The sequence below is a fragment of the Brassica rapa genome, chromosome A01, assembly GCF_000309985.2.
Source record: "Brassica rapa cultivar Chiifu-401-42 chromosome A01, CAAS_Brap_v3.01, whole genome shotgun sequence".
NCBI classification, from domain to species: domain Eukaryota; kingdom Viridiplantae; phylum Streptophyta; class Magnoliopsida; order Brassicales; family Brassicaceae; genus Brassica; species Brassica rapa.
This window is the reverse complement of record NC_024795.2, coordinates 18,013,958-18,040,368: the sequence shown is the minus strand read 5'-3', so window position 1 is coordinate 18,040,368 and position 26,411 is coordinate 18,013,958. Positions and strand designations below refer to the sequence as shown.

The 26,411-nt window shown below is 32.5% G+C and overlaps 3 protein-coding genes and 1 non-coding gene across 6 annotated transcripts; 3 read left to right on the top strand and 1 right to left on the bottom strand.

The window, feature by feature from the left end:
* Positions 1-1,135: 1,135 nt before the first annotated feature.
* LOC103829624 lies at positions 1,136-4,612 on the top strand. The gene is made up of 10 exons (XM_033275952.1): positions 1,136-1,312; positions 2,445-2,676; positions 2,847-2,898; positions 3,028-3,152; positions 3,248-3,332; positions 3,409-3,538; positions 3,669-3,730; positions 3,929-4,052; positions 4,166-4,369; positions 4,460-4,612. Exons 1-10 carry the CDS (start codon positions 1,136-1,138, stop codon positions 4,610-4,612), a joined length of 1,344 nt encoding a protein of 447 aa, XP_033131843.1.
* A 488-nt stretch (positions 4,613-5,100) lies between these two features.
* On the top strand, positions 5,101-8,665 carry LOC103829614 (ATP-dependent DNA helicase PIF1-like). Its single transcript, XM_033275947.1, has 6 exons — positions 5,101-5,228; positions 5,331-5,353; positions 5,453-5,670; positions 5,792-5,924; positions 5,979-6,229; positions 6,298-8,665. Exons 1-6 carry the CDS (start codon positions 5,101-5,103, stop codon positions 6,916-6,918), a joined length of 1,374 nt encoding a protein of 457 aa, XP_033131838.1. The 3' UTR covers positions 6,919-8,665.
* Positions 8,666-8,809: 144 nt separating this feature from the next.
* Positions 8,810-16,088, bottom strand: LOC103829312 (paired amphipathic helix protein Sin3-like 5). Of its 3 annotated transcripts, XR_625529.3 has the most exons (21): positions 14,857-16,081; positions 14,647-14,749; positions 14,303-14,473; positions 14,056-14,221; positions 13,882-13,980; positions 13,659-13,799; positions 13,347-13,446; positions 13,070-13,218; positions 12,825-12,979; positions 12,496-12,617; positions 12,160-12,414; positions 11,578-12,065; positions 10,888-11,472; positions 10,697-10,791; positions 10,487-10,625; positions 10,239-10,391; positions 9,991-10,154; positions 9,788-9,899; positions 9,505-9,699; positions 9,218-9,400; positions 8,810-9,059 (listed from the first exon to the last, which is right to left on the bottom strand). XR_625529.3 is itself a non-coding variant. In XM_009104985.3 (20 exons), exons 2-19 carry the CDS (start codon positions 14,697-14,699, stop codon positions 9,523-9,525), a joined length of 3,309 nt encoding a protein of 1,102 aa, XP_009103233.1. In that variant the 5' UTR covers positions 14,700-14,749; positions 14,857-16,088; the 3' UTR covers positions 9,108-9,400; positions 9,505-9,522. The 3 variants fall into 3 exon arrangements, 2 of the variants coding, with proteins under 2 accessions (XP_009103233.1, XP_009103223.1); XM_009104985.3 differs by lacking the exon at positions 8,810-9,059 and having other exon boundaries at positions 9,108-9,400; positions 13,362-13,446; positions 14,857-16,088; XM_009104975.3 differs by lacking the exon at positions 8,810-9,059 and having other exon boundaries at positions 9,108-9,400; positions 14,857-16,080.
* Positions 16,089-25,025: 8,937 nt separating this feature from the next.
* On the top strand, positions 25,026-25,097 carry TRNAP-AGG. The gene has a single exon. It is a non-coding gene; the product is annotated as a tRNA-Pro (tRNA).
* Positions 25,098-26,411: the final 1,314 nt, after the last annotated feature.

Below are 26,411 nucleotides of genomic sequence, written 5' to 3'. Positions count from 1 at the left end.
TAATTTCATTATAAATTAAATAATTTATTTTTATTTCTTATACTAAAATTTATTATTTAAATTATCTATAAAAAGAGACTAGGTTTATATGATTTAGATATAAAAAATAATAATTATTAATTAATAAAATAGAGTGTTGAATTTTATTCAACAAGACTATTGTAGTGGATAAAAAATAAATGTGTGTTGAATGATGATGTGTAACAAAAAGAATATGACATTTTCTCTATTAAAAGAGAAGTACCATTTTTATCTACCATAAAAAGTCATAGTAGGACCATCTAATTAAACCTTTTAATTAATCTTTTCATTTACTAACCATTTGGTAACAACATATTAAAACATTTATCCTCCGCATGATTTATATTTTGTTTTTGTCACATTCACGTGAATGATTCACTTATTAAAAGGATTTACATTTTAATTTACTAACCACATGTTTGGTACCATAACATATTAAAAAATATTTACATTTATCTTATTCACCAATTGCTATATACATCCTTAGTGGAATCTCTTTTATCTTTATCTTATTAACTACAACATGTGATTTGGAGTTTGATAGACATTTCAACAAGACATATATTACAAAACATAAGAAAGTTCATATTGTCATACGATATTCTTTTACATACCATCAAAGAGATATATTACAAAACATAAGAAAATGACATACGAAAGGATACTTGCAAAACAAGCAAAATAGCAAACTAGCAAAACAGAAGAAATAGATAAATAAACATGTTAAAATCATAACTATTTCTACATGCGTGCACAGATGATGTTATTCCACAACTCTTCTTCTTTTTTTACTCTTGATCAATACCAAACTCAACAAATTGGTTAAGCCTTTTGAAGTAGTAACAATGCTTGCATACTTCAGCCATATTATCTAGACCGCACTGTGACAGTCTATTTGCCTAAAGTTGACCATATTTAGATAATATCGGTCCTTAATAATTGCAGGGATTGAACTCAGTGAGTTCTTGACACTTTCCCAGCAATGATCCGAGGTTGATAGTTTTTCTTGCCATTGGAGTTTGTCCAAATACGTTTTACCTTTTTGATAATGACCTAAGGCAAGCATTAACAAACCGTAAAGATACATACCATTTTTATTGTTGAGAGTGGTTGAATGGCGTATATGAAAAATGCCTTTGTGTTTATCATGGTAGACGAAGTATTGAAGTATACCCTCAATATAGTGTGCCTCAGGGTTGTCATTCTCCAAGCACAGTTCCTTGAACTTAGCGTGCTTAGTGAGCATTTCGAAAGGTTGAGGAACAAAATAACGCAGGCTGATGTTTCTGAAGTAACTGGTGGGATCTGAGTTTGAGTAGTCTTCATAGTCGGAGGAATCAGAAATGTTAATGTAATTGTTGATTGAATTATCTGATCCCATCTTCACTTTAGTGTCTTTGTTGAATGCAATTTTTTTTTCATGTCGTTTTTTCTCAGGCTGATGTTTCTAACAATGCTGGAGGGCTTTACTTATGAAGATGCTTGGTTGTAATTGATGTGATAGTACCTGATGGTGGAGTACACATGCAAGACAAAAAAGGTTGTGTTCATCTGTGTTGTCATTTCAACGCAAAAGTTATTCGTTCTTTGATGCATGCTTCTTGATATCACCAAGATAATTCAGCATTTGTATTATGCATTTGAATATTTTGTTTCACAGTGATATTTTGATGCATTAACATATGGATATAATTATTTTCAGTTCTAGATGAAGGTTGATTTTGTATTTAAGAGTAAAAGGTTGATTTATATAATTATTGTATATATAAGTTCCAAAAATTTATATATTGTTTGATCGTATATATAAGTTCAAAAAAAATTATAAACATATTTATTTTAATTGTGAAAACATTTTGTTGTGATTTAAATTTGTAAAATACCGCATTTTACAGAATATACTAAAACATAATTAATTGTTCTGAGATCCTAACCTTTAAGATTATTATATTTAATTTTTATAAGTTAATCGTCCTAAGATCTCTCATCCCTAACTATTATAAAATCACGTAATATATTTTGAAATGATTAGATCTCATATTCGTTACACAAATCACGTCATACAATCTCACTATCTAACTCACAAAGATATAAGTAATTTAGTTACCTAATATCTAGGAAACCAAAAAATCTAATAACCACTATATATATACTGGACGTGCTTCAACTGTTTTTCACAACTAAACCACTTCGAAATATCTTCAAACAAGAGCGTAACCTTGGTCAGTAATGTCAAACCATACAAAACTGGTTGGTGTATTCAGGTTAAGTTGCTTCATTCCTGGAAACAACATACCAGTTATGGTAGTCGTTCTCTAGAAATGATCTTAGCAGTGAAACGGTGACTAAAATTTTCTATTTGTAATGTTTTATATCGTATTATTTAATGTATAAGATTAACGACATCTGTTTTTTCATATTTTTAGGGTACTAAGATTCATTGCTCATGCAAGAATGATCACATGTTTCGTGTTGAACGTGATTTGCCTTTGGGAGTATGGTGTTTGATTACAAACTTTTTGCTCACAAATGCAACTGGTCAATACCGACCAACCAACCATGCTTACAAGATGTCTATTATAGGCGACAGTAAGATTAAGGATTCAGATTTCCATTGCGATGATATGTTCTTCTCATTTGCAAGTTTTGACGATGTTGGTAATAGGAGTATTAAATCACACTTTTTGATCGGTTAAGTTTATCTTACAATCTATATTTTACATTTATTTTATTTGTGATCGGTTAAGTTTATCATAAAGTTGAATGTATTTGCAATAATGTTTTAATTATAATGTACCAACATTTTTTTCCTTTGTGACTAATTGCAGAAGTAATCGGTCAAGTTGAGAGCCTTAAAGACGTTCAAACTGTTCAAGTGAAGTAAAATAACATGAAGAAAGTTGAATTTCGTCTACGTGACACCAAGTAATTTGTTTTTTTTGTACCATGCAGCTTATCTTTAATTTATGTTTTATTTATGTTATTTTTTGAACACCTTAACTGTATTAGGGGTGAGACTATTGCATGTTGTCTGTGGGGAAAATATGCAGAACAAATTGAATCTCATGTTCAAGAAGCAAATGACCCAAATATGATTTTGGTTATAAGATTTGCAAAGATCGGATTTTATCAAGGTAATACAAATAATTTAAAATGAAAATGAAACTCCGAATGATTAAATTAATCATCTCAAATACTCTTAATAATACTATTTGCTTTCTTCTTATAGGAGAAGTTCAGATTACCAACGCATTTGATGCATCATTGGTTCTGATCAATCCGGATTTGCCTGAAGTCGTGACATTCAAAAGCATGTAAGTATGTCTATGTTGGTTGTATTTAAAAGAAAAACATTGAGTCTTGACTAATAATTATATTGTTTTGACTTAGGTTGCCACAAAATGATATTGCAATTACTCCTTTCGATCAAAATTCCAACAGTAAGACAATCAAGGCTCCAAAGGTGGACTGGAATGAAGTTGATGTCAAATCAATCTCAGAAATATTGGTGGCCATGAAGGTATAATTACTTGTACAATTATATAATTTGAAACCATTTATATCCCCTATATAGTCACCTATTTAAATCTAAATCGTATTATGTTTGTAGATTGAAAGCTGCAAACTCATTGTTTCTATTGAAACAATAGATACAGATTGGGGCTAGTTCTATTTTGGTCATGACAGGTGTAACAAACGTGCCGATCAAATTGTTAGGGATGGTTCAGCGAATTTATCGGTGGCAGATAAACCTTTATGGTATTGTAGACGTTGCCATTGTAATGTTACAAACGTGTCTCCAAAGTAAGTTTACCCATAGATTGAGTTTCATTTTTGTGAATGTATTTGTGAATAATATTTTACTATAACAAATCAACTAAATCTAATATGTGAGTTTTTTGTTGTACAGATACAAACTGCATATTGTTGTGCAAGATGACTCAGGTACATGCAAGTTAATGCTGTTGGATACTGAAGCTGAGGCCATAGTCGATTGTAAAGCTGTTGATTTATGGGGTGGATCATATGATGAGGTACTTCTGAACCATGCTTAACATTATTATATGATTTTGACATCATACCTATATTGTTTCTTCAAAACTTTGTTTCTTTGGCTAACTATGTTCTTATTATTTACTTAACCTAGATTGAAGATCCAGAGGTTTTGCCACAACCAATCAAAGAATTAGCTGGCCAATCTTTCTGTTTTGGAGTTTCTTTGAAAAATGATAATGTGACCAACGGCTCTGATATATTTATGGTGGCTGCAATCTGGTCTGGAGATAAACTTCTCAAAACAGAATCACATTCTGTTCTCAGCAGAGAATCCTCCATGACCTCTGGTGGCGAGGTTAATTTCTTATATATTGATTTTATAATTTTTATTTGTATATATTTATTATACTTGACATCGAATTTGTGTGCACTTTCATTATTTTAGGTTTCAAAGTCGGATCCAAACAGTCAAACAACTTCTGAAGGTTGTTCAACCCTGTTCTCCAAACGCAAAGATGGTGATCTACCTGACATATCCTCATCGTCAAAAAAACTGTGCACCAAGATTGTCAAGGTGGAAAAATCGAAAAAGAATTAGTTTGGGACGGTTCTAATTGCTGAAGTTTGGTGGTTATGGATGCAGTGTTTTGGAATAATTTGGATTTTTTTCTATATTGAAGTTTTATTTGATTCTGTTTTAAGCTTTCTGGTGTTTAGAAGTTGATGTTTCGTTTTTTCTTTTTCTTTATCTATTAATAAAACTTTTCATTTGCCTGGGAAACAACATGTTGTTTTCAAAAGGGAAAGACAAGATGCAAGCAGTGATCAGTCGTAAACTCATTGAGAATACCATATTCTTAGCATGGTTTGAGTTGAATAAAGTTGATTCTCTTGCTAGAACTTTCACTTATGCCAAGATTCCGAATTTTTTTTACATATGATAAGCGTCAGAAGATGTTTAAGAAAAGGAAAAGAGGATTTATCATTGGCAGAATCAACTATGCTCCATTTAAGCAAGAAAGTTCCTACTATTTGCATGTGTTGTTGAACATTGTCAAAGGCCCTACCAGTTATGATGACTTAAAAATGTTTGAAGGAGTTCTTTATCCTAGCTACAAAGAAGCATGTTTTGCAAGGGGATTGTTAGATGATGATAAAGAGTACATCGATGATATTATAAGGAGAAGTTACGACGGCTCATCAAATGAAATGAGGCAAGTGTTTGTTACTATGCTAATGAATGATAGCTTAGCTATGCCATAGAAGGTTTGGGAATCGACTTGGGAATATCTTTCTGAAGATATTGAACACAACAGGAGGAAGATTTTCAACAGACCAGGTTAGTGCTATATATAGTTATACTTAAAAATAATGTTGAAAAAAATATGTACATTTAATTGTGTTTCTGATTTTAAAATTATTGTCAATGTCGATTTAGGGCTACTGTTAAGTGATGCGGATAAAAAGAAGTATACGTTACTGGAGATTGAGAAGCTTCTAAGGCGTAATGGGACATCTTTATCAAGATTTGAAAAAATGCCAAAGGTACCAAACACAAGCAGTTGTGATTCAAACGTCCTGATTCTTGATGAGCGAAGCTATGATCAAGGCGTAATGGGACATCTTTATGTTTTCTTCGTGTATGTTGTCTCATGGGTTAGATCAATCGAATTTAGTGAAAGAGGCATCACTCATAATATGGGATGAAGCACCAATGATGAGTAAACATTGTTTTGAAGCCTTGGATAGAAGTTTTAAAGATATTATTGGGAAGCAGAGTAACAACCCCTTTGGTGGAAAAGTCATTGTATTTGGAGGTGATTTTAAGCAAGTTCTGCCAGTGATTCCCGGTGCTGGTAGAGCTGAGGTCGTTTTGGCGTCAATGAATTCATCATACCTTTGGGAGCATTGTAAAGTGCTAAAACTAACCAAAAACATGAGACTTTTTTTTGGTGGGTTGTCAGTTGAAGAATCAAAGGACCTTAAGGAATTTTCAGAGTGGATATTAAAGGTCGGTGATGGTAAACTTGCAGAGCCTAACGATGGTGCAGCTGAGATCGAAATTCCGTCAGAATTTTTGATTACTGACTCTAATGATCCTATTGAAGCCATCAGCAGAGCAGTGTATGGAGATTGTAGTTCGCTACAAGAAAACAAAGAAGCAAAGTTTTTCCAGGAAAGAGCTATTATATGTCCAACTAATGAAGATGTCAATGTCATCAATGATTACATGTTGGATAAATTGTATGGTAACCTATTCCATCCCGTCCACCATACCCTTAGAGAAAAATTGTATATTGTACTAAACGTGTTTGTCTAACTTATTCAGGTGAAGAAAAGATTTATCTAAGTGCAGATAGTATTGATCCTACTGATAAAAAATCTGTTAATGACGAAGGACTTGGTCAAGATTTTTTAAACAGCATAAAGGTGTTTGGATTGCCGAATCATTGTATTCGACTGAAAGTTGGTTGTCCTGTGATAATTCTGAGAAATATTAATCCTGCAGAAGGGTTGATGAATGGAACAAGATTACAAATTACTCAACTCATGGATTTTATGGTGCAAGCTAGGATCATCACAGGAGAAAAGGTTGGGGAAATTGTAGATATCCCAAGATTGCTTATTACACCAACTGATACAAAACTGCCTTTTAAGATGCGTCGAAGGCAATTGCCCTTGGCAGTTGCATTTGCTATAACAATCAACAAAAGCCAAGGACAATCTCTCTCTGAAGTTGGCATATTCCTACCCAGACATGTGTTCTCTCATGGACAGCTATATCTGGCTATTTCTAGGGTCACATCAAAGAAAGGATTGAAGATTTTGATGGTGGACAAAGATGGTAAACCTCAGAAGAAGACTATGAATGTTGTTTTCAAAGAGATTTTCAACAGCCTATAATATTTATACGTAAGAAACGACAGGTATGTTTACTTATGGAAATTTTTTTGGAAAATTTTAGGATGATATAAGGTTGTAAAATATATTTCGTGTTTAGTTGCAGGTTTTGTCAAGAAGAGGGAATGCGATGGATTTCTACATTTTACTATGCTTTTTGTTCAAACTTGATACAAGTTTTGTTTCTTCTTTTAAAGTTCAGACCACAACCAGAAATAATGCTATGTTTCATTCAGCAATGTTTCATTCAAACCGATAATCCTACTAATACTACTCTTAAGACTACTAATTTGCGCATATTAATAAAAGTTTGTTTAAGAAATTACTAATCTTTTTACTTTTAAAATTATGTGTAATGCTCATCTTCAATACTATCCTTTTTGTATCACTTTTGCTTCTCCACCATGTTTTGGAGTCATGTAATTAAACAGAAAAAAAAATCAACACAAGTTAGTCATTCATCAAGAGTGATTTTGAAAACTAAAGCATACGAGATACTGAATTCACTGATAGTTGTAGTTATAAGCAAAGAAGTACAATCAACATCTAACATAAGTGGAAACAATTCAGTTATATTCCAACATGAAAATATTGTGAAGCAAAGTGGAAACAATTCAGCAAATCTTAAGATCGAGAAACATAACATTTATAATTTGAAACAATATACATCTATCTTAAGCTAAACTTTCCAAAAGAACGGCTTACACCTATGATCTTAAATCCCAGAACTTTCCAAACCAGACGGATCTATATGATCTGTTGGACATCTTCAATCTCTATTTGTAGGGTTAAATTCATCTGGAATTGTATACAATAAAACTATTAGACACATAGATAAACCTTTTACTTCAATAATTCAATAATCCGTACGGATTTAACTTCAAAATAACAAAAATCAAAACCTACCGGAGCCGCTTGTTTCATCATGGATTGCATGTTGATGAATTTTCAGCGATTTTAATTTTGAGGAATCGTTAAAGATGATAGCTCTGTTTTTTTTTGTTAAGAGTTTGTTCATAACAATTTTTTTCCTACGCTAATTAGTTAACTTACTAAATGAGCTTTTTTTTAACAAACTAAATGGGCTTTGTAAATATTCAATATCTCCAGCCCAATAGTTACAATTACCATTATCCATAAAAGTTATGTTTCTATCTTATGTTTTTTTGAACAACAATACAAAATTGTTACAATTACCTTTGTCGGTTGTCGAATCGTCTATGTAATCTTTCCTATATCATAATTGTAAGATCATAATAAATCAGCGTTAAAAAAAAAAACAACAATACAAAATTCAAATGTATCAGGTTTATAAAAAACGTGAACGAAACCGTTTAAGATGAACTATGTTACTTTTCAATCTTATCATTATATTCCAAGATTTGTAACACATCACTAACATAAAGACTATGTATCTTCGAATTTTCAGTATAATATTGGAAGTTATAAAAAAAAAACCGTTTAACCAAATTGAAACATACTGATATAAAACATAAACAACTACATATGCATGTTATATTATTGCAAATCAATATAACACCCGCGCTGGTGCGCGGATTCGATCCTAGTGGAGTGTTAAAAGATGAAGTAGAGAATATTGAATCTTAAAACCATTATATATAGTCTAATGTGACAGCAATGTAAAAATTATACCTGCGGCACTACGGTGTCGCAACCGGTCAAACCGTAAACCTACAAAATCTTCAATATCCTTTGAAGACAAGGTTGGGGTGGAAACGAGAATGAAAATACATAACATCGTAGGTATATTGAATGAAACGGGATCAAGCAAATATCCAGGCCTTTCAGAATGTTTCTCTGGATCAAAGGTTGAGATACAATCATACCTCAAAGATAGATCTCAAGGCAGACTAGATGGTTGGCACCTGCAGCATATTTCTCAAGGTGGAAATTTTATTTTATTAAAGTCAACGGTTGGTGTTTGCAATGACATGTTTCAGACTTCCTAAGACTACTCTAGTTCAGTTAGGTATAGCTAGGATGCTTCTCTGTGTCGTCTTCTTCTCCAGCAACAAGACGTTTCTGCTTGCTCCTCTCTTTATTTATAGTTGGTTTTTATATGCACTTACTGGTCGCATTTTCGCTTTAATTACTTTCTTCTTCCCAGGTCTTTGGACTTGAACCTTTGAGCCATTATTGACCAAAAAAAAAGAGTAAAAGTTGAGAAAGTTAACAGAAAAAGAAACCTAACATTAGAAGGAATATCCATGATTTGTTTTTTAAAATGAAAGAATTAAAAGTGTCCCATTTTAGAATTGTCTGGTATATGTAATAATCTTACACTATACACCAAAACTGGCGGCTCCAGACGCAATTTTTAGGAAAAATGAAAATTTACGGTTGACATGTGAAGAATCTCTCTGAGCCAGAAATGATGCAAGAATCTTTGTCAAAGACAGTTTGGTCGGTCTCTAGTCTCTACCACTAACTCATACTTGCATATCTCAGCCAAGAACTTTCACACCTGCACAATAGTATACAAAATCCCTAATCTATCAACTTTTATCTCTAATTTTCAACGATGAATAATAAGTCCGCAATGATTAAGGCAAAAAGAGGGTTACTTACGTGCTTGAAGCCGCGTTGTTAAGGCAAGGCAGCAAGTCTACGGTTCAGACGCATGTGAAAACGCGATATTTTTCTCTTTCTGGAGGTTTCACTGCTACCAGGAGTTTTATCATTGTCAAGCCCATTTGGATTCACTTTTGGTTTCTTCTGCTTGACTCTATACAGAAGATCTGATGTATTTGGTTCATACTTGACCTAATAACAATTTGGACACTCTCATTATTCATATTCACATTAAAATACAGAAATATTATTAATATGATTTAATTGGTATGTAACGTACCTTGGAAGAACTGCAAGCCATCTTGCATTCGACCTCATTGATAATCTTCAGTCCTTCCATTGCACGCAACATCCCTGAAGATTCATCTGGACCGCTCATTTTCGCCATGTTCCTGAAGATAGCATATATAAAGATGATTACTAAATGCACTTGCACAACTGTATACACAAAACGTAAGCCCTTATCGTTGCTTTTTGGTTCACCTCTTCAGAAATAGACCAGGTCTTTCTTCATCAGGTACAAGCGAAAGAAAGTCATTCTGTAGATAATTTGCAAAACCTGGTTCCACCGTTACAGCTGTAACTTCAGGCTGATGATCGTTCCCGTTGTTCATAAGTTGAATCGCGAGACGGGTTTGTGCAGATGACTGCACAGAGATTTTGAAAAGATACATTAGCATGTGAGACCATCCTTAGACACAAGGTTTCCGAAAATATTAAGAGAAACATACATATCCAATCCGGTATATGTTCTGCTCATGGAGAAGGGCTCGCGCATTCTCATGGTACACTATATCAAAGAACCTTCCCGGTTTTCTGTAGTTCTCATATGTGTATAGTTGTAGTAGCTTGGTGTCTGTCTCATCAGCTGCAACTGAATGAAGCTGAAGCATGTCCAAGCCACGTCAATGATCAGTACAGAGGGGGAAAAGAAGCAGAGTCGAACATGATTAAGTTGCAGGTGAAAATGGAAGCTTACATGCTTGACAAACTTCTGAACTAGCTTGTCCAATGTGAAGAGAACATATGATTGTGCTCCAATAAGAGCTCGGCACTCATCTTCAAACTTTGTATTATCACTCGAGCCGTCAAGTAAATTGTAGAGAGCATCCATGAACCTGTGCTTCAAAACTATCAGTAAGAAAGGAATTATTGTTCCACTACCAATACTCCTTAGAAGATAAAGCACCTGGTATAAGAATCAGGAGATGTGTTATCTGGATCTGGAGCTTTCCATTTCCTCTCTGAATGTATCTTTGCAGATTGTATTCTCTCGTACAACATCTGGAAGAAAAGAAAACAACAAAATTAGCTAGCGGTTTGAACTTAAAAGACAATTGACATTTGCAGAAGTAGAGAAGTTTGTTTCGTAGTCCTTACTTGATGAAGCCTAAAAAGCACATAAAAGGAATCATTCCCATAGAAAACTCGAGAATCATTACTTTCACTGACTTGTAGTGCTCCAGGCACATGCTTTGCAAGGGGCTTTACAGGTTGCAGATACCGCTCTGAAAATGTGAGAGATCCATCTTCAGTCTCATTGGCATTAATCATCCCTACAGCCTCGTTTTCACTCTCAATCACACTGCCAAGCCGGTCACAGTTCATAGCTCCTTTATGCTCTTCATCGGAAGAAACTTGGCCACCACATTTGCTTCCTGAGGCGTGAGTGATTTTATTTTCATCATCTTTAGGGAGAGTATTGCTCTTTGCTTTGGCTTCAGTACAGACTGCACCTCCTTTGTGCTCTTGCTCTTTATTACTTCCTACATTGTCTGGCAGTTTCTGAAGAGACTCAACGCCATTGTCTCTATAAACCTCATGATTGTCTTGCTCAAAACTTTCGGTGGGGGATAACTCACCCTCTTCTCGCTCAACCTTCTGATCTCCCATTATTACATCAGTACGATTCTCTACACCCTCCATTAACAAATCCTTTCTGGGTGGTGCCACCGGCTGGGTATCCTATAGAATATAAAAGATAAAGATAGACGAATATCTCTTTCAAGACCCATAATAAAATAAACTTTGGATTGGTCATGCCTAAGGAAGGAGAGACAACCCAGTTACCTTAATATTCATAGCTGCGCCAACATGCAGTTTATCTTGCTGAATGGTTTCTTGTGCGACAGAGCTCCCTTGAACTGTTGGGTTTTCTTTGTTAGGTGTTGTTGGAGGTGTTATAAGTTTTAGGTTTGAGACAAGAGAAACGTCACAGGTGCTCTCCTTCACTGCCTCACATGCATCATGTTGCTCTTGGTTGTCTTTGGACTTTGCAACATCTAACATTGCCTCACCACTTTGAGACCTAGAAGGAACGCCAAACATGGGCTCCAAAAAGGCTACCCACAGCTTCATTACTTTATCTGACTGTTCAGTAGCACATATTTCTTCGCAGTAATACTTGATTAGTTGGTATAAGTCAGCATGAACTTGAGTATCGGAATAACTGAACTCCAAGTCTGGGGTGAAAGAGGGCTTAGTTCCGACAGCAATGGCATGAAGCGGGTCTTCTTTATGCTTACTGTCACTGATATCTTTTATTTCAGCCACTAAACCTGAATATGGTACATAACAGACAAGTTTACTCAGTTAAAATGAGGCTCATTTGGTAGGTAATCTAAACAAAATGAACTTAAAAAGAAAACATACCTTTTGTGCTCAGATTCTTGGAGTCCTGCTGCTTAAAATAAAAGCTACGGTGATCTAGTGATTTGTGATGATTCTTAGCATATACATCAGCCCATACTTTCCTGAAATCAAAGCGACACCTAGCCCATTCTTCTTGTTTCTGCTTCAAGCGAGTTAGTATCACTGGCAAGGCGATATGAGAATTCTTCTTCAGAATTTCCATAACGTCAAGCCCATAATCCCCGTACAACCGCTCAATGCATCTTAGGTTCAGCACTATTACATTGTCACATATATAAGTAAGAGAATAATAGACATACATATCGCACAACCAGATCAGATCAATTAACTACTTACCTGATAAGTGTTCTTTGATACAAATTGGTGTAGAGATTGTGTTGTTGTTGATCTTCTCCAGAAGAGTTTCCACACGCTTAATGGCTGCATTCACAGACTCTAATAACATATCCAACTCAAACCTGACAGACCATATCAGGAAAACAAACAGATCAGATGGAAGTTGAATTAGCTTAGGAATTACATATATGCTAAAATTTCAGATAACTTGGTGAAATGAGACTAAACCAAAATAACAAAACAATCATGAGCTCAGCAATGTTATTGTAAGATTCCTAATCGAGACATTGAAAGAAATGCATAAACGTAATATACTATATACGTCCTACCTGTCATCTTCACACCGAAACAAGCTTTCTTCATACTGGTTTTTACGCATGTGTTTGAATGAGTAATCCTCGCTCCCCGATGTGACAGAAACCCAATGATCATTGAGTACCTTTTCACCTAGTGAATTTCTGTAGCTTGAAATAGGAATGGGATACTACACCGGAGAAAAGCAAACCATATGATCAAAGAGCACATCAAATTGAATATTGTGAATAAAATTATCAAAGGTTTCAGAGGCGCTCACATCATCTGGCAGGTGACGATAGCTTGGTGTACATTGTACACAGTCAGTAAGATCCAGTTCATTTATACCCTTGACCATATTATTTTTTTGGCCAAAGACTACATCCTCGTTGTCTTCTACCTGCCGCCATTGACCTTGATTAAGGGATTCTGCAAATATTAACATAACACTTGATGATTACTCACAGATATATATACTTCTTTTCCTTTTGTATGAAAATCACTGAAAACGCAAAGAAACATAAATGAAAAACGGTACAAGTAATCCAAACACTCACTTCCCCGAGAATTACCAGCAGCCACAAGATTCTCATCACCATCTTCTCGTTGATCAGAGTGAGCGGTATACTCATCAAGCCTACTTCCAATTTTTATTTTCTGTGGCAGGTAAAAGCCCATATCAATATCTCAGTCAAAGTCTACAACATTTGATCTCATCAATTTGCTATAAACTGTGTCTTAATTCCTATATTTATCTAGCACTTAGTTTATCACTCTTGGCATCACAATTTGGGAAAGGATGTTAATACTTTCCAAACTAGCCATTCATGGGCCACAAACATCATTAGGAAACATGAATAAGAGGAAACCTTGTTAAAATGCATTGGATGAAGTGAAGAACTTCTATCATGCGGTACTGCATTGCTTCCAGAACCTGATCCTGAATTATTAGGTAAGAAATTAACAAACTCAGCAAGCAGATCTTCATGGCCCTGGAACAACAGAGTAACCTGTACAACAGAACAGACGATTATCAGAAGAAGAAAGCTATTTAACAATGCTCTTTATCAGATAAAAATGCAGACAACATACCTCTTGATAGACAGAGGAGATGGACTTGCCTTCCTTTCTATACATGTTCAAGATGTCCAGGAATCTTTTATACGCACGGTTATCATCCCCAAACCGCGCCTGCAGCAGAGATAAATCTCAACTAACGTTTGAACTGTGTGGATAATAATGAGAAAAACATGAGGGGATACAAACCTTGATCTTGTTAACAAAATCGATAGCTTCTCCAAAAGCCACAGGCTTCTTCTCAGGAAGGGTTATTCTGTAACCCTTAGGCAAGAAGGTATTAAAACCCAAAAGCAAGTCGTCATAGCCCTTGAACAACTCCTTTACACTTGCAATGACGCCATCAGTGTTAACTCTACAAACCAACAACAAGAGATTTAAACAAACTTTCCTGTTGTAGACAAAAAAAAAGAAAGAATGGTAATTAATAAAGTACCTCTGGGCTTTAAAGTCCTTCATGAGTGCAAGGAAAGTGTCGTACTTGTCTTTCTTGTCTTGAAACATATCCTTGACAGCTTTGAGATAGCTCAGGGCATCATTCGTTGTTAGCCCTCCCATGTTTCCTCCTCCTCCTCCTCCACCTATCGTTAAAGGCCTACTACCATTTCTGTATTACACAACCATAAATTAAAGCTAATTTCCCCCTTGTTTAAAATCTATTAGGTAACTAATATCTAGAAACAGAAAAATAAACAGAAAATTGATTAATTTAATATCGTATCAGCCTTGCAAATTCGAGAAGACAAAACAAGAGATGAGGATTAAAGACAAAGAGCTTACGTTTGTCCTCGTGTCTGAGCTTCAACGTAAACCTCTTCTCTAACTCTCTTCATCTCTCTCTCTATCTTCGACTTTCACAATAAACAAGAAACGCTTCACTACCCTGAAACCAAACCAATCAAAGTCGGACAAGAAACAAATTCAAATCAGAAACCAGATCTATCGAACCAACAACCAACGATGAGAAGGAGATTGGTCGCTGTTTCAAACCTTGAAGAGACAGGATCACGTTCTTCAAAGGGACAGAGACAAGTTCTAGGTTCCTTCCGAAGAAGATAAAACGTACATAGAAGGGAGTGGATCGGCGGCGGGGAGTTTGGCGGAGAAAAGGGATACCAATCTTCACACGAAAGAAGAAGAACAAAAAAAGGCAAACGAAGAAGATTGCTTCTGGATTTGGATCTCTCTCTCTCTCTCTCTCTAATCTCTTTATCTCTTTCTCTCTGAGATACAAATAGTTTTCGAGAGAGGTTACCCGAAAATAAAAATCAAAGGCTAAAAGCTCGAGCGAGCGAGCGAGAGAGGGAAAGAAAGAGAAGGAGGAGGCCTGTGATTGTTTATGTATGTGCGGAGAGGTAATTATCAAGTGTGTTTATATCTATATCTCGCATGTACTCATGCATTTAAAGTTTTTTCTATGTTACCAACCTTCTTTCATCAGACTTACTGAGTTAACATTTAATTTGGTTACATAAGATATTTTTTGAATGAATATCTTTTAAAAGTAATAAATTAGTTTTGCTATAAATAGAAAATTATATTTCTATAAAAGTTATCATACACTTGTCAACAATAATATTTTTTTTTACTAGAGTTTAGTACACGTTGGTTTTTACTAGAGCTTAGTATGTTATTTAGATATTTTTAGGTTCTAATAAACTTATTCGGATCCGAAAGAATCTGACTATGTCCAAAAATTTATAATACTCGACGGGTTAAATTTAAAATCCAGAAAATTTAATATCCGTAAAATCGATGTATATCTGAACATATACATGAACGCTCATATCTAACTGATTATGTAAACAAATAAAGAAATTTTGTTAACATATTTGAATTCTTGTCACTAAGAGTAATTTCACTCAAACATGTAAAATTACTACGGTTAAAATATAAAATAAATGATGTTAAATTATTATGGTAAATACAATTAATGAAATCGTCTGGAAGAGTAAAAAATATAAAAAATGTAATAAAACACTTTAAAACAGGTAAGTTCTGTTTTATACTTTGTAATAAATTATGTCAAACTAATTAGAAAAAATAATAAATGAAGGGTTCAAATTAGTTAAGAAGTAATGAAATCTATAGAAAACCACTTAAAAATAGGAAAATATTATTTTATACTTCAGTTTTAATAGAATAGATACAAAATATATCTATTATTACCAGATTTTTATACAAAGTGAATACTTTCACAATATTTTTATGGAAAATAAAAATATATTTCTGTTTTCACGGTAAGAATAAATTTCCAATGAAAATAAAATCATATTTTTATGATATTTTTAAAATTTTGTAAGAAAAAATAATATTTTTTGTATATTTCTTATATATTAGTTGAGAAATATTACAACTTCTTTTTGTAGTCACATGTCATCACTATGATGATTCTTATAATCATTAGAGAAATATGTTGGTCCATATAATTATATAACTAGGTGGTTGTCCGCGAATTCGCGGGTAAAAATATTTTTTAAAGTTCTAAAAAAACAGATTTATATCTTTTGTTTTTTTGACAATTTTTAAGAAATATAAATATGACTGTACTAATATATTTTTATCAACAATTATAGTGAAAATAGTTAATGTATGCTGCAATTTAATTTTCTTACAGTATTATTATATGTTATGTAATTTTGATTTCCAAATGTCATTAATTTAATATTAGCTTACATTTATACATCCTAATAATATTGCTAAAATTAATATATATATATATATATATATATATATATATATATATATATATATATATATATATATATATATATATATACGATAACACAAATTATAGTTTTAAAAAAAAAATGATATGTAGACGATAATAATTTATCAAATCACAAAATTATATGATTGGCTAATATGGCTTAGAATAACTCACCATGTGGATTATTTAATAAACAATTTGATACAAATAACCAAAAAAAATATGGTTAATGGGAAGTTCACAGACAATATGAAAAATTGTTAATGAAATCATTTAGATAAATTAAAATAGATAGACACACCATATATATATAATTAATATGGTTTATATGTTAAGTATATATATATGATTATAGTTTTTGTATATTATTATCAATAAGACATGTAAGTAACAAAAATTGCTAACTGGTAACTATTATTTTATTTTTAGTTATTTATATAACATGCAAAAGAAATTTTTTAAAGAATTTTTAAGTAGTTTATTTTCTAAAATATAAAAACGTTCATTTTAAAAAATTTATAAAATAACTGTGAAACGGTATAGTCTTTTACAAGTTCATAAAAGATAACTTCAGTTTTTATATAAAAAATTAGTTTAAAATTTTAATTTAAAACTAAATTATATATACAGATTTTGTATATCATTATCTATACAATACATAACTAGAAAAAAATACTAATTAATAATTTTATTTCATTTTCAGTCATCTATGTAACATACAAGGACAAGTTTCAATTCTTTTTCTTTCTTAAATAATTCATTTTAAATATATGAATAAATAATTATTTTATATAATTGTTAATGGAAAAGCTTAAATATGTTTCTTATCTAATGTTACTTTTAAATTTTTTTACTTTAAATTATATTATATAGAATTTTGTATATTATTGTCTATGTAATACATAAGTAATAAAAATTGGTAACCAATAAACTGAATTTCGTTTTTATTATCTATATAATATGCAAAGGGAAGTTTTTAAATCTCTCTTATACGAATAAAATATATTTTAATACAAATTATACTTCAATGGTTATTCTAAAATTAGTTAATAGGAGGAGTTATTAAGCTAATGAAATTTACAAATCAAAATTACATCATATCATGTTCTTGTGCACCAAAAAGTGTGATAACATTATAATAAGAAAATAAAGGCGAAAAGTTAAATAAAATGTATAGTTGATCATTGTCAAATATCTTACACCTATTATACGAATGAAATATTTGGTTACAATATAAATATGTTATTTATCATTTTCGAAATCATATATTAAACATAAGATTAAAATATATTTTAATAAAAATTATATTTCAATGTATATTCTATTTTTTTATTATATGTAATATTATTTGGAATATTTTAATCTAATTGTTTTTTATAACTTACTAAAAGTTACAATGCTAATTAGATATAATTGGAAAAATAAAAATATAGGAAACCTGAGCATTAATGATACAATTTCCTTAAATACCTATTTGTGAAAGTCATTATTGGTAAGTATGATGATTTGTTTGGCTATTAATGTAAGGTTGTTCTTGATTTAGTTTCTTTTAAAACTGAATTAAATAAATCAAAAATTAAAAACAAGATTTAATTCACAAGGAATGAATGTAGTCATGTAGACCCTTTGCCAACGTTTTGGACTTGAGGCATAAACCATAGATCATTATTTGATCACCTGCCATGAGTTTATACAATCTGGAGGCTATCAAAATTACTTTACCAGCGGCCTTTCAATCTATCGCATGGCGTGGAGGACAAGATTCGACTTATTTTATATGTTTAAGGAAAAGCATTATTATTGCTAAAACAAAGATTATTGCCATTCTGGCTCCTATGGCGTATTTGGAAGTCACAAAATGTTATACTTAATTCGTGAAAGATTCGGCAGTTCAAGTGGTTAAAACCATCATTTTCTTTTTCAAAAAAAAAAGTTATATATTTCCAAAATGTTATAATTTTCCAAATCAATCAATCTAGGCCATTCAGTTTCTACATGATCATGCCGAGGTACTGTCTAAGTCAAGATCAGTCCAGTCAAAACGCCAGAGTTGGGTTTTGGCCAAGTCATCTCCTATCAACCTGTTGCTTATCGCCTAGAACACTATGAGTTCGTATTGTTTGAATTTCGTTTGGAATTTAGGATAGAATAGTGTGTTGGTTTGTTTGAGTTCCACTTGAAACTTATATTAGATCGAGTTCCATATATAATAGAATGTTCACGCTATTGCATGATAGAGTCCTTAGGGTTATTTGTTAAACTGGATTCAGTTTAGCACAGGCTAAACTTAGATTAAATGAAATTAAGGTTGAGTTAATAATCTGTATTGTTAAGTTAGGATCATGGCAGGAGGCCGGGCCTGACTTGGTAACAGTTTGGATAGTTTAGGATTGAATGATTGGTTGATTGCTAGATAGTTAAATTGCATGCTTAGATAATCATTGCTATTATGATTTTATTCTTGTGTGTTGATATGGTTGAGTGTAGGTTCATGTTATCTTTAAAGATAGTTTCTCAGCAAGAGGCTGATACGTATGGGTAATCGTTTGATTGAGTTCATTGTTAGATTTAATTAAATGCTTACTCGTTTAGTTAATCTTGTTGACTGAAGTAAGTCAGCTCTTGGTAAAGGACTGACTAACTAGTTGATTTGATGTTATTTATTAATGATATAGTTGTTTAGTTGATTAGAAGTACTAGAGATCCTAGGCCACATAGGTCAGACTACTGGTACTAGTGGTTAGTGTTGTAGAGTCGAGAGTCTAGTTAGGATCTGGAATTTTAGCTTTAGGTTAGGTTCCACGTTAATGTTGTGTCTAGAGAGTGATGTCGGATATCGTGTGCGAAACCCGCCCATACTAGGCATGTTTAGGAGAGAATTAGTGTTTCCACGACCTCGTACCAAACAGATTCAAGAAAAATCCTTATTTGCTGGATCAGGAAGACTTGGTGGAACGGGATCATGGCTTATGGCTGAGTATTACATGACAGTGTAAAGTCTGACAGTGACCCAAAGATATTGTGGGCTGACATGCGGTGATCCAAATTACTGTGAGGAGCGGACAGTTGAAAGTTCCTTCTCTTAGTCTTTGTGATAAGAAAATATGATATTGCCGATGTTGATTTGAAACACAAAGTCACCAGGACCCGAGTTAGAGTGTTGTGTTGGGTAAAGGGTTATGGAGAGTATTAACATCAAAATACAGTGTTACTAGTTGTAGTTAGTTAGAGTCTTATTATTGTGGTTGTGTTTGGCGATTGATTGATTTACTTGCAGGTTTCTAACATTAGTCGTAATTCTGGCTTATGTACCGGATTAAGCTTGGTGTATATTTGGAAGTAGTTTTTTTATACTCTATTTTTGCTCTATATTTGGAAGTAATTTTTTTATACTCTATTTTTGATCTATTTTTGGAGTAAATTATGCAGTGGAGATGAGGATGCCTCTAGTAGTTTCCTTTTATCTGTCAAAATGGTTGAAATCAATCGTTGTATTCAGATTAAATTTTATCAGAGTTAGGCTTCGATTGGTAACCATCGCGTAATCGCAGAATCGCGGAAAAATAGTTAAGTTGCGGAAAAAATTAATTAAGCTGAGAAAAAATTTAAAATTCGTGGAATGATAAAATACATGTTAAATTGAATAAAATATTTATATGGTATTCATTTTTTTATAAGAAAAAAACAAAATGTGAAAATAACTAAAATTTATTAAAAGTACTTTAGTAATTATTATAAATAGTTAGCTTATTTTTCAATACGTTTTAATAATAGATTGACATTTTATAATACTACAAAACAACTTACAGTAGAACTTTATTTACAACATACCTCTTGATCACTACAAAAATTATAGCTACTTATTTAAAATTTTAAAATCTTATTAGCATATAATTTAATAATATGAAAGTGTTAATTTTGTAAAAAGTTCACAACAATCTACTAAGACTCACTTTTCCACCTAATAAAAATTTTCTTTATATTTTTGTCAGTAAAAACGCGAATCTGCATTTTTGCGTTTTTTTTTCATTCCGCAATTTTTCTTGATTGGTAAAATACTTGCAAAATTGCGTTAGAAATGTGATTCCGCCATTCCACGAGATTACCGATCAAAGCCTTACTAAAATTCTAGTTTTGCTGAAAAAAATAACTTTACCATATTCCTAGGGGAAAAAACATGGGCTTATTTGCTATCTAATCATATTTTGAAGGTAAATTAAGTATATGACATTGATTTTGACATTATTAACAAATTAACATTTAGCTCACATTTTCTCCGGTTATACCCTCACTAGTAACAAATATCCAGTCATAGAAAGATAGATGATGTCGACTGTGATCTATGTGGCCCAAAAAGAGGTGAGTTGGTGGTAACTTATGAAAGAGAGGACCACATCACTTAACCATTTACCACATATGGAATTATTGTGCGCAGTAAATGTGTGGACTAAACTAGAATTCCTTTCAATATATCTTGTATTCCATTCCAATTTATAACATGAATGTAAAGAAGTTTAATTTTCATTTTACATGAGCAATATAGAATAAAATCATGACATGTACTTTAACAAAATAGCCACAGTAAATTTACGACAAAATAACCCAACACAGAATATAAACTAAACACTATCAACTAATCACTAAATTCTATACGGAAATATAAACCCTAATCCAGTGTCAACTCCAATTTTTCATAAATTAAACCCAAATTTCGAAATGCCAGTAAGATGCATTACCATTCTACATAAGGCATATATAATAGAAAGTGTGAAAATATAGTTGCAATCTAAAGATCATTTTAACATATTTCTCAAATGTTTATATGGGTATGCCTTCATAGAAGGTGGTAATGTTTGCCTCAATGTCAACCACAATCATACATAAATTAAACCATATCAACTATTCACTAAATCCTACGCGGAAATATAAATCCTAATCCAATGTCAACCCCAATCTTTCATAAACTAACCCCTAGTCACTAATCACTAAATCCTACATGGAAATATAATCCCTAATCCAATATCAACCCCAATCTTTTATAAACTAAATCCAAATTTTGAAATGTAAGTAACATGCATTTTCATTCTACATGATCATATAGAATAGAAAATGTAACAAACGATATAGCACATTACATATATATTGTCAACCCTAATCTTCCATAAACTAAATCCAAATCTGAAATGCCAATAAGATTTGTTTCCATTCTACATTAGCATATAGAATAGAAAATGTGACAAAATAAATAGCACATTTGAAGTGTTTATGATTGCATAGAAGGAAGTAATGCTTAAACCAAATTCAAATTGACTGTAGCGAAAAAAATGAAGATTGAGGGCATTATAGAAAAGAGGTGGAACAAACATCATATGAATATCATTCCATTCAACATCACATTGTATTATGTTTTATTTGATGTCATAATAATGTTATATGGCAAATATGTGTTATAGAAGCGTATATTGCCATGTCGAGCTGAGTAATTGTGTTAACTATTTGAAGATAGTGTACGTACTATACGCAGTTAGTGAACAACTATTTACTTACGCATATGGAATATGATTTCATTCTTCTAGTGTAAGCAACAAAAAGGAAGAAGATACATAGAGTTGGAGTCACTACATAAAACATTACTACAACACGGAGGTAGTTTAGATGGTAGTATCTAAAAACAAGAAGAAAAGCTAGAACATAAAAACAATGCGTAGAAACCATAAACCCATGTCTACACGTCCTGGGTGAGTGCTCCGCTTTGACACAGTGCCAGTGTTTCAATCAAGTAGTTCTCCGCAGTTACACAAACATTTTCTTCAGTGAAAGCCACACACTTCAATTCTACCCCAACGGCGTGCATTTATAACATAATATATGTCACTACAGCGGAGCAACCTATACAAAGCCAAAGTCGCTTAGTTCTATAAAAACATTTATTCTAAGCCAAATGTTTTTGTCTTGGAATCACAAAGAGACTATAACATGAGCGAACTACAGTCGATACATAGCACAAGATAATCATTTCTATTTATGTGGAATAGTAAATATATATATATATGACATGGTACACACGGTTACATAGAAAGGAATTGTTATACATTACCATTTGCGAGGAGTGAACTACACTCGATACATAAAACAAGATAATTATTTCTATTTGATATAGTATTGTATATATACGTATAACTTGGAACACAAAAGTACATTGAATGGAATATAAATTCTAAATACCTTATGATTGTTTCTACATCATAAAGAAGTGTAAAACGAAAGGGTACGTGAATGATTAACAATTTAAGCTATTCCATGTCACATACCATAGACCGATCAAATAGTTCTACATATACTATGTTTGTCTCGATTCCAAACAAAGTTACCATTGACTTCGATGTAAACATATGAGTAAGACAAATCGGTAAAAGTTCAACCCCAAATCGATTCGGTGACCTCTGTCTACTAGATCCGACATGCAACCCAAAGTAGGGTTTATATTTAACAATTTAGATTTGACTAGGCTGGACTACATCCCAAATAGGGAAAAAGAGCATCACAAGAATAGAATCTAAAGCACACACCCTAGAACTTACAGTATTGCAACAGATCTGAGACAAATCGCCGATGTGAATGGGAAAAGGCTCAGTGTGCTCCTTCTCGCCGATTGGACTGTCACGACGTCTTCTCGCAATAGATTCCCGAAGTGGAGACGATGTCCCTTTGCAACACAGTTAGAGAAAGAAATAAACTCAGAGAACACAGACGGTGGTGATGGGGAGGAGGAAAACGTGGTTCGAAGAGGTGGAGAAAAACGTGGTTCGGAGAGATGGAGAAAACCGTGGATCAATTTCTCAAAATTTACCAAATAAAGATAAAAGGAAAGATGTGAATATAATTACGCCACGAGTAATTTGAAACATCTAATAACTAGGATTTTTTATTTTTATTTTTTTTTCAGGTTTCACCGGTTGGCATTGAAGGCAAAATAGCATTATTACATAAAGTGGAATGGGTGTTTCGAAAATTTAGGGCATTTGGTTATCTAATGAATTACATTTTTTTCATGGTCATACATATCAATTTCCCAAAAAAACATAAATGCTTTACTATGTTGTTAGCCCAATGTTACTTGACTAAAGGTGGCCCAATAGAACAACAGATGGCGTGTTTCTCTATAAAAGTGGTTAAAAAGCTAGCAAGTTGATTCTCTGCGTGAGGGTAATGGCAAAGTCAAAGCAGAAAACCGAAAAAGAAGGGATTGAGATCAACGATGGTGGCGATTCATCATCTTTCGATCTAACTTTGCTCAAAGAGGCTATCGAGAATGTCCCGACGAAGAAGAAGAAGAAGAACCCATTTGATCTAACTTCGATGTCTCTCGCAATATCAACAGTGGATCGAAAGTGCAGCAAACGGAAGAGAAATATCAAATCAAAGGCGGAGACGATGCAGCGATTGCGAACCCTTCTTATGATCTGCGATAAATACTCTTGTAAAAAACTTAATTAGGCTTCTCTCTCTCTCTCTCTCTCTCTTCATTTAGGTTAGCAGTCTATATTGTTGGTTTCGAAACAGAGATTAGGATCATTGAGTGATTGATGTGGTAATTGGGCTACTCTCCACATAGCTTGTGCAACTGAAGTATACATGTAACCCCCTTTCTTTATCCAGACAAAGAAAAAAAAGATTTAAGTTTTGGTGTGGTTTTAACTTTCCAAAGCCATCTCAGTTTAAGCCACTTATTGAAAATTTTATAAATCCAAATGCTGCTGCAAGTTCTTCTGAGAGAGAAGATGTATCAGTTACTCTCCACATAGCTTCAGATAGGATGAAATGTGCGAAAACTAACAATTTCAGACTTGGTCACAAGCTCAAGACTCGGTCCTGCACAACCGCATCAGTGGAACACTGCTTATGGCCATCATCAGGCATACCTACACCTCTATCTGCCACACACATCTCAGCCTCACGCTGGCTATGATCCTCCTTATGGCGCTTATACTCAGGCTCCCTCTGGCTATATTCCTCACGGCCCGCCCATATCAAAGACTTCTGAATCCGTGTAATGCCATCTTTAACACTGGTTCTTATTCTCTTATGTCTATCTGATTTCTCTCATGTCTCTTGCATTAAAATGCACAACTTTTTGAGGTAATTGTGGTTCAGCAAGTACTATGTGAATTGTGAACGCAGTTTGTTTTATATCTTATGCTTTTCTCTCCCATTCTGTTAACGTTCTCAAGCGGGATGAATACAACAACATGAAGTTGAATCTTAAACTGAAAATAACTTGATGGATGCGTCTCGTTTCTTTGACATTCCGTTGAGATCTATGATTCATCTATATTTGTGTGTAATAGTCATTTATCTCCCAATCTTGTCGTTTGCATTTCACGTTTCTACTAACCTATTTTACATTAAGTATGCTTATATAGTTCTTAAGAGTACATAAAAAACAAAAGGGCGTTTGGTCTAGTGGTATGATTCTCGCTTAGGGTGCGAGAGGTCCCGAGTTCAATTCTCGGAACGCCCCAATTTGTTTTTAATTTTAATGTATTAGATTTTTACTAATGGGCTAGTTTTCCTTTATACCTCTATCTTGTTCAGGTCCATCATGGAAAATACCCAGCCCATAGGAGTCTTTCTTGTAAACGATTTTCCTCTTGTTGGATGATGCACATTCATTCTGCAAAAGAATCTTGCAGACAAATTGGATAAATGTTTTTAATTGTTAGTACCTCATTATATATGTCACGCGTTTCAATTTTACAAAAGAGACTAAATAAATTAATTATAGTATGTCAAACAGTATATACTAGGATAAGACCCGCGCTTTGCGCGGGATTAAGTTATTATTTTTATTATATTTTGGAGAATGAAACAATAGTTTGGCTTCATTTAGATTACGGGTGTTCAATCCGGATATCGGGTTGGTTTTGGTTCGGTTCGGTTTTTTTCGGTATTTGGTTAGTAAAATATAACTACTATTCTAAATCCATATTTACATTGACTTTAGTCTTTCACATACTTTTGAAAGATTTCAACTGGACGACTAAATTGATCAGCCAATCTTGTTGCTTTAAATCATTAGTGTTATATATATATATATATATATATATATATTATTTAGTTTGAATATTTATTAAATAAAAATTCATATGCGTTATATTTTATGATCATTTGTAACTTATTATAACAAAAAATAATCTATTGATCACAAAATTTTCAGAGTGGGAATATTCAAATTTCTAAATAATATATAGACGTTTTGAAAAATTCAAATATAACATATAAGAAAAAAATATAAATGTTTTTATTATATATTTAATGTGATTTTTTAATATCTTTCAATAATATAAAATTAAAAAAAAAGAACTAAGATACCAAAATTGTTATCAAATATTTATTATTCATAATAATTAATTTTCATATATACGTTAATCATATTAGGTAATTTCGTAGCTTCTAATTAAGGAAAGTGCAAAAAACATTTTGGTAGATTATTTATCAATTCGATAGTTAGTTTAATAAAAAATATAATGTAAGTTAAGATGAACAAACCTATTTTTCTAAGAATAGTATATTTTATATAGTCATTTATTAAATGAGAATTTATAATCATACAGCTCTATGATCATTCATATCATTTTATAACTGAATATTTAAATCATCGATAACAAAATTTTCAATGTGAAATCTTTAATAAGTTTATAATTTATAAATATTTTTCAAAATTCATTGAAAGTTTTAATATTAAAATATTTATGTAATCTTATGGTATATAGTATAATCTATATATATATAAAATATATATATATTTTATTATTAAATGATATTTTTTACTCAT